This window comes from Penicillium nucicola (assembly GCF_028828085.1).
Source record: "Penicillium nucicola strain IBT 29836 chromosome Unknown utg000012l, whole genome shotgun sequence".
NCBI lineage: Eukaryota > Fungi > Ascomycota > Eurotiomycetes > Eurotiales > Aspergillaceae > Penicillium > Penicillium nucicola.
The window spans coordinates 4805-16956 of NW_026643136.1; the positions used below are offsets into that span (position 1 = coordinate 4805).

The 12152-nt window shown below is 46.3% G+C and overlaps 2 protein-coding genes across 2 annotated transcripts; one reads left to right on the forward strand and one right to left on the reverse strand.

The window, feature by feature from the left end:
• Nucleotides 1-8211: 8211 nt before the first annotated feature.
• Nucleotides 8212-10820, reverse strand: N7511_011224 (uncharacterized protein; the record flags this gene model as incomplete). The annotated part of the gene is made up of 4 exons (XM_057133601.1): nucleotides 8212-8726; nucleotides 8778-9531; nucleotides 9585-10712; nucleotides 10764-10820. The coding sequence occupies 4 exons, from the start codon at nucleotides 10818-10820 to the stop codon at nucleotides 8212-8214; spliced, it is 2454 nt and encodes an 817-aa protein (XP_056978719.1).
• A 515-nt stretch (nucleotides 10821-11335) lies between these two features.
• N7511_011225 (uncharacterized protein) lies at nucleotides 11336-11735 on the forward strand (the record flags this gene model as incomplete). Its single annotated transcript, XM_057133602.1, has 2 exons — nucleotides 11336-11542; nucleotides 11598-11735. 2 exons carry the CDS (start codon nucleotides 11336-11338, stop codon nucleotides 11733-11735), a joined length of 345 nt encoding a protein of 114 aa, XP_056978720.1.
• Between the last annotated feature and the right edge of the window lie 417 nt (nucleotides 11736-12152).

Sequence of the window (12152 nt, forward strand, 5' to 3'; positions counted from 1 at the left end):
CGTTATTCTGTAGCATCGTCGCTTTGTAAATTTCAAAAAGAGCCTCAGCCTTGATTTGCAGTACTTCCCTTTCCGAGGGAGTTTTCTGTTCCCACTGACCCTCTGTGGCTTTTCTTTTCATGAAATCCGCCTTGCTGAATTCAACAATAGGAGTCTCCCATCGAGATTCCGAGGCAGTTCGATTGTATGACTCGTTTGACATAGCATTGGCAGACGCTGATTCTGACCAGGTAGGAGAATTGATGTTCTCCGTTTTCACGTCATGGCTGACAGGATTGAATCTGATGCCCGCCACATCATGGTGCCGAGACGGCGGAGGGCTACCGTCAGGATCGTAAGCTGGATAGAACGTCCTGACAGCAGGTGTTCTCAAGCGAGAAGTGGCTCTTTGTTGCTGAAGCCGGCTCAACGATTCGTTCAATGGACATGGCGTGGTGGAACGATTACCATTCCCCTTCCAGATTCCTGGGCCCAGGCCATGTATTGCCGCTCCTGGGTATCCCAAACTTGCTTGATCTTTGCCACGGTTGCCTCTGACCTCTTGAAGAATCGTTCGAAACTGGCTCTTGGAATCCATGAATACCCCTGCGAAATTTTGCACATCTCTTGGTCTTCTTTTCTCAAACCCTGCCATTGAACTCTCACGTATGAGCATGTGTCACGTGTCGAGAACCTCGCATCCAGGTTTTCGAATGTTGCTCCGGAGAAGCAGACGACGTTTTCGCTCGAATACCGATAAATCTTTTTTCCATTAACAGCTCGGTCTCTTATATCAGAAATTCGAAAATCTCGGTCGGAAATGTTGGCGGTACGATCATTGGTGTAGTCTTTCTTATACCTGAATCTGTATGTGGCTGCGTGGGGTGGGCCCTCTTGCACGATCACGAAGGACGAATTTCTCAAAGTACCCCATCCATCCACAATGACATCGGATTCGAAATCTTGATCCTGCGTGAGGCGATCTTTCTTGGGTTTCTTAGGCGGATCGAGGATCGCTAGACATCTCAAACCCTCAACCAGTTTATCGGTATTCTGCTCGTGCGATGATGACACACTTGGACGGTTCGGACCACTCTGTACGTCCAGTGGGCCCATTTGCGTGGATTGTTGCTGGTTTTCGATCTTGCGACTTGCAGAAAGATCCTGCATCTCGATCTCATCTGATTCTACTGATTCGATGATCGCATTACTTTGTGATGTTGGGCCGTTGTCCGCAGGGGCATTCTGCTGCGCCTGATCAGGATGATCTTCGTCCCGGGAGGGCTGGTTTCTGCCATTCGAATTCGTATGCGATACCGATGCTTGTTGCATTCCACTTTCCAATTTTTGTTGAGAGAGTGACCCGCTATCGGCCATCCTCAGTGCCTTTTCGACGCTGGAAACAGACTTTGAGTCCGAGTTTTTGGAAATACCATTGGATGGCATATTGGCAAGTCAGAGCAATGATCGTTCTGAGATGAATTGATGTGTGACCAGTGGGAGATATTTATGCCTTTTCATCCATGACAAAGAGAACCACATAGGCCATAAGCATTCATACGTATGAACTAGAAATTGAGGTTACATCATTTTTAGGACCCTGGGTTTTCTCGCCCGACGGTATCGAAAATGCGGTGTCATGACATTGAGATGCAATCAAGATTTAGTAAAGGAATGAGAATTAGACATGTTGACCCCAGTGATGGATTTTGGGATGCACCAACATCATGTTCTTGAGGATAACTCCAAAGTGACAATGCCAGACGTGAGAACAAGGTCCGCGCAAGTGAGGGACTCAGAAACTGAATCTATCATATTGAATGATGGAATATGCAGAGGGCTTACGGCCACAATCAGGGCTAGCAATAGAATGAAGATGCCGGCGGCCGGTTCTGCATTTCCTGCGGGCTCGTGCTTCCGCTACAGGTCATCTCGCGATGCAAAACTACGGTTGTTGCGGGATCACTAGGCAATGAGCTAAACAATATGCATCTTTTTTTGTAATTGGCACTTTTGTCAATTGATATGCGCTTTTACAGGCTTGAGACATCTGCGCAATTTTTAGCACCATTCAAAGTTCTCGTACCACGATATCCTTGGCATCACTTTCCTAGTACAGTGGTAGGATCTGTCTTCTGGTGTTTAACGAGAATAACACCTTAGCAATACCGGGCTGTTACATTGATCTTTACATGATCGCTTGGTACAGCTTTTGTGGTATTCTAATGTTCTCCAGGTGATTATCAGAGCTAAAAAATTGTTCACGTGGTTGTTGTACTGTAGTTTGCAGTGGCTGTGGCGTTCCCTAGCCAGCTTCATATGCCATTGCTGTAACTTACCAACGCCACAGTTGGCTTCTTGATCTCTGTGAGATTTCTAGGCTGCTATCTCTATGGCTGTGTGGCTGCTCGCATGCAATGTTTTCTTGAGCAGACAATGCGTCGAATCAAGCACCCGGGTGCAGTATGCGCCGTATACGCCTGATCAGTGGCCTGCGTGACGGGCCACCATTCCAGACCACGGTTCAATTTAGCTATACTAGTCGGTGCATAGTATGGTAACGATGTATTGACACAGGGATTCGTCTTCAATGTTTTTGAAGCTCATAAATATGTGTCCAAGTTCTAAAACATGTAGTAGCTTGGGGATCGCTGACCAGGCACAGTAACTTTTGGCCAAATAGCGTAGTGATAAAATCCAAGCACCCATAAGATGTCACACCATCCCCAGGAGATATTCGTGAGCAACATATAGAGAACAAGCGCTTCGCCAATTGCTTCTCGTTACAGTATTAGGGTGACCTGCGGTATGTGATTCATCGATTCAAGTAGTAGCAAAGAAAATTGATCAACCTAGTCTTGCCTGATTATCAAAGCAAAAAATATGCCTTGAGTCTGTCGGTTGCATGTGCAGTATCCAGGCTCCCGTGTGTTTGTTTTCGAGCTCGAATGTTATCGAGAAACTCGACACCGGCAATGGTTGGATTTTCTCTGGGCTGAGAATTATAGTCATCTTAATGGGACAGCCTCAAGATTTTATTCAATTTCCAATGACGCAATCGTCCCCGAAGATGGGATACTGACGCTAACATGCGAAGCGGCCGGAATACCGGTTTACGTTTATTCCGTGACGTTGCTGCGACACATTTCTCTCTACTTTGCCCTTGATTCATGAGAATCTCGAGAAAACAGTAAATTCAAGCATTGGCAACATATATTTAACTAAGAAAGACAGAAATAACATGTGACGGTAAAGTCGTGAAGGGTATGCCCGGTACATGCTGGGAAGGAGGCCATTTTCCCATCTGCACTTAGCGTTTCAAACATTGGAACAGCTAGGAGAAGATGATGTCTGAAATGTTGTCGAAGATGAGTCCAAAATTTTTGACGCAGATTTCTCTGTGGTCAAAGCCGACAACGTCTTGGTAGAAGATTCCGAATCTGTAGCATCGCACCGACTGCCATGCTTGAGTCCATTTTCGAAGGCACAGGTCGATGTAGATCCTTGGTAATTGAAGAATTTCACCAGGCCAGAGTCTTCCACTTCAATCCATGCAGCTGACGAATGCTCTTCTGCGCCACAAGCCTCCTACCCCGTGAACGGGGTAGCGATTAGTGCCGTTTGTGACTTCCTCCGCTGCCCGTGCGTTAGTCTCTCGTCCTTAACTCTCCTGATAAGAATCCACTTACTTGAACATGTCTCTCCCTTGAGTCGGCCAAAATATGCTGAAGACCCTGTGCAGCCATGGTTGTCATATGACCATATCGCGCATTGACCATCAATATCAATGATCTCTAGAGTGCCACCGAGCGAGCCGCTTGCATAGGCACTAGCGAGAATCATGATGACGGAGAACCGCATCTTGTTTATCTTCAGGCGAGGTGAATAGGCTTGAAATCTGAAGATGTCTTGTGTGCTACGGCCAGTCCTGTGTTGTGTAGTCAAGTATCTGGGGAAAGGCGGTAGAGACTTTTATAGACTTACCTTGAGAGATCTAGGGGCTGCATGTTGTCTGTGGCAAATTATGAAAACGCTGTCTGTTTTCTGAACAAAGATGAGGCGCATTCAACATCATGACCTTAGTACGTTGCATATATTGAGTCCGACTACGAGCAACAGAGTTCAGGGTCAAGAAACGAGTTCCTGGAACTTATCAAACGTCAACAGCAGCGTGACCAACTATTTGATGACGATGGTTTTCATTCTGCATTTGGTTGAAAACCGCAAAAATAGACTATGAGAGACTTCGTAAGCGGAACTTTGAATGTACCCGAGCCGTCCTACAATTTCCCGATTAAACACTAAAGCGTAGGCTGGTAGATTTCGACGCTACATTTTTCATATTATAGCCTTGATGAACTAAAGGGCCCTTCAAGCCCCAAATTTACAACGAGATTCCGTTCCCAGCAAAAGATGTGCCTCTGGTTTCATGCGCGTAAATCCAACTTGAAATGCTTCTTTGCTCCGCATATTGAAACCTTACCCGTCCCAGGAGCCGTCAACCGAATACAAGCAATGTTGGCTATACGAATGCATGGCTTACAACAGGCCTCAACTAGGCACCGGTGTCTTTTATTTCCTGCTCGGCATCAAAGTTGATTGTTGAGTAATGATCCAAAAATATAAATACCTCGACTCCCTGCGTCTTTGCTTTCCACGATAGCTATCCAACCACTTTGGAGTCGATTATTCCTCACGCTCGGAGTGACCTGATATCTCTTTCTCTTCATCCAAGGGCACTTTGACAAATATATGAGAATTTTCCATTGAGTTCTGAACAATTCCGTTTAAAGTCTCTTTTACATTCTTTCGAGCTCTACTCCTCACGCTCAATTGCCTCATTGAGAATGAAAGCCAGTCATAGCTATTTCGACACTGAATCCGAGTTTGACCGCCTGAAACTCGTCGTGGAGATTGCTCTTCAGGACGATCTAGTGGCATTTGTGGAAGAAGCTCATTCGTCGCTTCAGTCGCGAGGATGTTTCAAGAAACGGGATCGCTTCAAGAGGTCTCTCCTACATTATGCTGCCATGGGAAATTGCACAAATCTCCTTCTCTATCTCCTAAAGAGGAAGCCCAATGTGGATTCCCGTGACCAGTGGGGGCGCACTCCCCTCTCCTGGGCTGCCCAGTACGGCTCATTGACTGTTGCAAAACTCCTCCTAGCGCAAGGAGCAAATATCAATGCCTCAGATTATGAGAGTGGCACGCCATTGACCTGGCTGTTACACGGCGGAGACCCTGATGTGACAAGCCTAGCGGCGACCGAAGCTTATCTCAGAGAGATGGGCGCGACGGAAATGAAATTGAGAGGTATCAAGCTGGCCTGGATTTGGGTTTTGACTTATACGCGCTTACTCCGATACATTCGCCCTCATATCTAAGAATCTCGACAAAGTGGAGCTGGTCTGGTGCGAGAATAGTACGGACATCAGATGGTGGGCATACGGAGGCAGTACTATGCACTGTGGTGCGAGATTAGGCCAAATGTCTTAACACCGATACTCGTTGCTCTTTCTATGCTGCTCAATTTGTGTCGTTGGAATGGAAATAAGAAACAAACAAGTGAATTTTCAAACATAAATATCATAAGAACTTTGGTTAGAGGAGACATTTATCTTGCTTGGCCGTGTAGCATCGTAGACAAGGTATTTGTACGTTTTCCCTTTCCGTGCACTACTAGACTGGTGCATTGGACCCAAGTGTATTGCAAGTATTTTATGATTCTTTTAATTGGCCAGAGTTTTGAGCGTATGGACTACGTCTTAGTACTGGGTCTTGTCAATTGTGTTGTGATATGAGGCTGGTGCAGATCAGGAAGCAAGCCGCACTATCCAATTAGCTCCGAGATATCTATACAGACAACCAGGTTGATTCCTAATCAGATTGGCTCCTACTTGTATATATAATCACATATTTTCCGTCACAATCAGGAACCAGGTATATACCTCTGAACTACAATAGAGCGCCTTGTCTCACGATGATTCTTTCCTGGCAAAGGCTAGTCTAGCAATACATAAGAAATAGAGGGTTGCTGTTGATGCAATGGCCACACCACATGAAATGGAAACGATACAGGAGTGAAAAGACAAATCATGGAATACTAAATGTTTGCTCGCCTAGTTCGTCGGACTTGCGGAAAATGAAGACCTAAAACTAATCTGTATTCTGACCGTCCTATAAGTCGATCATTTTGGCAGTCTCAACCATTTTCCCTTTGGCCTATTGTACTTCTCCATTAAGCTTGATGTTCGGGAATTTAACTAAGAAGGTAGCTACAGTAGAACTTGACCGCATCAACAAAGGTTATGATTGATTGGAGACCGATAAGGAATGATTGGATTGCAGATTCGCCGTCTTCTAAAACAGACAATTTGAGCACTGTGAACAATACAAGGAGTCGGGAGATCCCTTCAGCCAGGTCACAGATCAAACAGCCTCCTCACAACCAAGAAAGGTAATACAACAGTGTCTAGGAAAACATTCTCGTAGTCTTTCTCTTGATCAAAGCTCGTGTAGCTCCCTTCTTCGTGGCACCATGCTTCGTCAGATAATTTATCATGGCTGATCGGTTAGGGCCCTGACCCGCACGTATCAGCCATGTCAAGGGTGTTGTGTACATATCATCCATGGAATTGATGTCCGCTCCGTTTTCGAGCAAGATCTTCATAGCATCCCATGCTCCATATTCTACAGCCCAGGAGAGAGGCGTACGTTTGTTCTGGTCGATGTCGTCTTTCGCGGTGCCATCTTGTAGAAGATAAAGGAGCAGCTCGGTGCAGTTACCCATTGCCGCGTAATGGATCAGGGACCGTTTAAAAGGTCCTCGCGGGTTGTGCAGTCCTTTGTATGCGAGTGTTGACTGGGCTTCCTGGAGAAATGCCAAAACATGATCATCTAGGTCAATCTCTCGAATGCATTTCAAGCGTCGGAATTCATCCTCTATGATGGTCATAGATCGAGGAGGAATTGTCATGTTCCTTACGGGTGTTTCAGAGTATAACGATCTATACTTTTGCGAGAACCGAACGATTGGTTGCTTGCTAATAAAATAAAAATTGCACTCCAAGTCTGAGCATCGTGCTTCTCTTGATATAGCAGGCCCCAAAGGTGTACAACTTTCAAATGTGATGGTATGTGCTTTTTCACTGGCTACAATTGCGTGCGAAGAATTGTTGCATCTGATGTTTGTTGATTTCGGGGTTGGAAGGTAGATTAGATTCCATTTCAGCGTCGGATCATTTACTGAGGGTCATCGTTTGTTTATAATCCAGATGATAACTGGACAGAACATGCGCTGGTGTCGGCTGCGGTGCGCAGTATTTGGGTATGCTAATTTATGCATTCAAGCCATTTATAAGCACTTGTTCATCCCCTTTTGCGCGCGCTATGCTGGTCATATGAGGGGTTGAGGTGAGATTGTCGAATTTTCCTCACAATAATTCGGGTGATAGATCCAATTCTTCGTGCATTGCTGGTGTCCATCGAAATTTCGACCTTTATATTTCATTCAAGAATCCAACACATGTACTTGAACACATTCCCGTTATCAGATATGAAAAAGCGACCCAACATCGTTTGAGAACCACATGAGGCTTTAAAACCACGTGGCAGCAGCAGGAACGGAAAGCTCCCTCGAGCTACCAGGGCCATAATAGATACATGTACCGGAAGCAGCATAGATCTTTCCTCGATGAGAGTACAATAGAGTAGATTGATGTGGTGTCGTGGCCCGGTCTTCACTGATGCTAAGGGTCCAAAATCTGGTGCTTGTAGGATAGAGTCTGAACGTGCGCTATTGGTGGATATCCTGTACTGATGGTATTGACCTGTCAGCCTGATACGCACTACTACTTCATTACGCACATGACTCCACCAATAATACAATTCACATACACATGCTACAAGTGCTATCTACACTTTTCGAACTTGCAAGATATGAAGCGATGAAAATTGTACCGAAAGAGTTGCGAGTAATCACCAAGATCTACCAAGCGCAGGGCGCTTGCCCATTGCAACCATGTCTGTCACAACTCCAGTAAGACTGACCATGCTGAAGTTGAGAATTATGATATGAACCGAGCTGCAAATGCTGTATCCACTCATGTCCTTGACTTCGGCGTGGCTCAATGCGAACCAGCGGCAATTACTTCGCAATGCGAGTGCTATGTTGCAGAAAAGGCGGAACGGCGCATTTTTTTTGAATCATACTGGCAAATCATACTACCAACTCTATGTCACAGTTATTCTGTTTGAAAACCTTCTTCGCACACTATTGATGAACCATGTGACAGGCTGGAGCAGAAATGAGCTTTCTTCCCTTGCATCCGCATCCATAGGTGAGTCTTCCAGAATCACTGTGTCTACCTCGCTGTTTTCGTCATCCCCCGAGGGCTCGCAGATATCTTCCTGGACTGAGTCCCATTCATCATCGCTGATCGGGCTTGGTCTATGCGTCTCTACTTCAAAGTGCCCCCATTCTTCGTCAGCCGTATCATGATCCAACCGGTCGACCAATATGTGACCTTTTTCTGATCCCTGTGAATACACATACATCACCCAGTCTTGCATAGCAGAGTCATCCAAATACCCCCCACGTGCATGGACATATTCTATAACGGTGAAAAGACGTTCCGTACCAGCGCCTGTAGCTGGAATAGAGAGTAGATCTCGGGCCAATCGACTGAGAACTGGCCACTCGTGTTGACGATCTTTCCAGTACGAGCATGGCGAGATATTGACAGCCCCTGCAGTGGGTCAGTGTCGAATAGAACATGCACTGGACAGTATAGACAGACCTTCTTGGAGATATTGATCAACTTCATCTGGCTCACCTCTCGAACTATGGAACGGACCAGCTAGTGGGTGTAGAAGCCGCTCAAGCCCTAACAACTGCGGGGAACAAGATAGTCCATTTGCACAGGACAGGCTCGTGGGCATTTGGGGTGAATATTGTAGATGAAAGATTCTCAAAAGTTCGATGTAGCGCCCAGCAGAGCCCAAGCCCTGTGATGACGTGGCGTCATCAAATGCGGACACTTTGTATTGGGGCGCAACGAATGTTCCAGTGCCATACATGACCTCAAACTTTTGGAATGTGTTTTCATAGACTTCTGCAAGCTCCATCCGTAGGCGCAGGAATGCCTTTAATAAGGTCCGCTTCCACGGTGCTGACTTTCTTCTTAATATCCCAGCTGACTCGTCGATATGCTTCATCAGTGCCTTGAACACGAAAGAGACGTTGTGGACTGTCGCCTCTTTCGATGCCAATAGAGCTGTGGTAAATTCAATGAATGGTGTTATCAGCTGCACCAGGTAATCGACCTTCCGCCAGTCATTATCTGTTAATTTATGCTGTAAATTCCCACTTTCATAACAATATTGGTCAATAAATTTTCTCAAGCTGCTGGCTCGCTTCAGCATCAAAAACAACGATTTCCAGCCGTCTTCTGCATCATCTAATGGTAACAGTCGAACCAAAGAGGACTGGAGAGATAAGAATGCATTCCGCTTCTGGTTGGTCTCGTTGACGTACTTTGCAAATGACCGAATCTACAAGGCACAACAGTCAAAATGTTTCTCGTCAATGGATGGAGGGGATGTACCTTTTCCAAGACAATCATAATTTCGTCGCCGTTCGAGGGGTCAGTCCAACCATTGACGTGTGATATTGCTCGCACATTTTGAACCTTTTCTGGTAAGTTTGTAATGTTTTCAGAAAAATGCCGAAGAGAGAGCTGTATGGCTTGCACTGTGCCAGGAACGCCAAAAAAGCACTGAAGATGGCTGATACCGCCAGAAGAAACAAGTTTCTCTTGTAGTGACAGCGCCAAGTTAGCATCGACCCTATAGTCGATAATCACGCTGAATATCCGACGGAGGAGCCCTTTCTTCCTGATCAGTGCCAATATTTGATCCCCCGGGTCAGTCCCTGTCTCATTCCTGCAAAGCATCTCGAGCCCAAGCAGGGCCTCTCGGTACCTCCATTCTGTATCAAAGTAATACGCTATCATAGCCAGACAATCTTGTCCCAATGAACTTTTCCAGCAACACAAGGCGATTGACACTTTCGAGTCCCCGGGCAGATCCTGCAATTGCGACTCTTGATAGCTACTTGCCACATCGTGCATATGCTGGCGGAGTTGCTTTGACGAGGGAAGCTCCAAACCGTGGGGTCCGGCATAGACCAGGTTCAACAATTCCTTGAATGTGGGTTCTTCTGTCACTCCAAATGAAAGGTTTGCGGTTGTAATTGTCCGCAGAAGCTGATCTTTCAGCTGCGCCTGGTCGAATCTGCTCCTTGGGGGGACCGATCCCGCACGGGCCACCTGGATTGGGCCTGAGGTGACAGCAGAAACGGCCACCTTCTCCTTGCTTCTGCGACAAGACGTAGATTTCAGATGCTTGCCCATTGTGCTGGTCCCATGAGATTTGTGATGTGGGTGATGAGGGTGATTCAGCGGCGCCAGGCAAGACCGACACACGACCTTGGGTCGACCAGACCCGACCTCTGCCACCTGGTCAAAGTGCCTCCACACCTTCGAAGAACGCGACTCAGTCGACCATCTGAAATTGTATTGTCCATTTTTGGTCAGTTGTTGTCCATATTCGGTCTCCAGCCACCAGGATAAGAAGTCGTTCTCCTGGGCGGTCTCGTAGAGTACCCAGTGTCGGCGGTCAGGTGCGAATCGCGTGAGATTGGCCGAGGGGGTTCTCGGTTGGCCAGCGGAAGGCTGTAAGTCGTTAAGTAAGAACCACTTCACTGACTCCGGGTGAAGACATACCGAACACCGCGATACCGGGGTAGGTGACGAGTCTATGTCTACCCCAATCGAACACATCGCGCTAGAAGGTGTTTCACCTGCGAGAAGACCAGCCGGTTTAAATGAGAGGAAACCAAGCGAGATCGATGTGAGAATTTTATTTCAGAGTAACCGCTGGGTCCCAGGAATCAGTGTTCGCGTCAGATATTATATATGGCTGTCCTGACGAACCCATCCATTCCTGCCTTGGTGCTGAGTTCGGTGAATTTCGTCATTGTTGAGTCAACGCGGGTACACGTTGCAAAATCTCTTACTGCAACCCTGTTGATCATGGGTTCATCAGGTGAATCAACTGACCACTGGTCTTGTACCATAAGCCGGGTGAAGCACCCCTACATTTCTTTGGCCCTTGCTCGCCTGTTGAAACACTGGCTATAGTTATAAGTGCGAAGATCGAATAGACCCGTGGTTATAAAACTGGGCGTCGAACCAGATTGGACCCGCGACATGCACCATATTACCCAATATTTTGCTCGCACCCAATTTGTCTACCTGAGACGGCCTCGAAAGAAGACATTGATTTTGTCGGAGCCATGTCTTCGCACAACGAACTCAGTGACTGTGAAGCACAAGAGTCCATTTCCGAGTACTCAGATGATCTTATCTCAGAGGATGATATTTCGGAGACAAGTGAAGACCGCGCATTCGTGGTATCCGATGGAGAACAATCGGCCTATTCGAACAGATCCTCTGCGTCTTTCAATGACAGCCAGTATTCCTCCAATGACTCTTCTAATTTTGTAAGTCAATTGGGGATACCGTTTTGGGTATAGGTATATAAGCTGACATCTTCAGAATGGCCAGAAAGTCCCGCTATGCATAGTTACCAAACGTACTATCGAACAAAACGGCGGTCCCGTTGTACAATATTTAGTGATATGGCAGTCCTGGGAGCAGGAAAAACCACAGATAAGGAGGGATTTGGAGGTTTGATTTGGACTTGGTATTGCAGCTTTTCATTATTCAATTTGTCAGGAAAGTGGCTCTCTGTTGTGCGTGCTAAGCAATGTCGCTGTTTAGCAAGAAGGCCATCATTTGAGTTGTTTTCCCAGATATTTAGCCATGTTGGCATAGTAGAGAACATCTACATACATTGTTAGGCATCTGCATCTTGTCCATTGCACATTGTCCTAGTATAACCTTCTCACAAATAAAATAGTCTCTGTATTTCCATTGGATGCATCAATGTACACCTTTAATTCTGCTCTTTGTAAGCTTGTTGTCACGCGTTGCACGGAACAATTATAGCCAAAAAGAACTTGTGCTGTATCCAACGTTGAGTGACAAAACGCCTCCCACGATGCCAAAAGTCTCAAACAGTTCGATCAACATGTGCGCCTCTCTACTCTC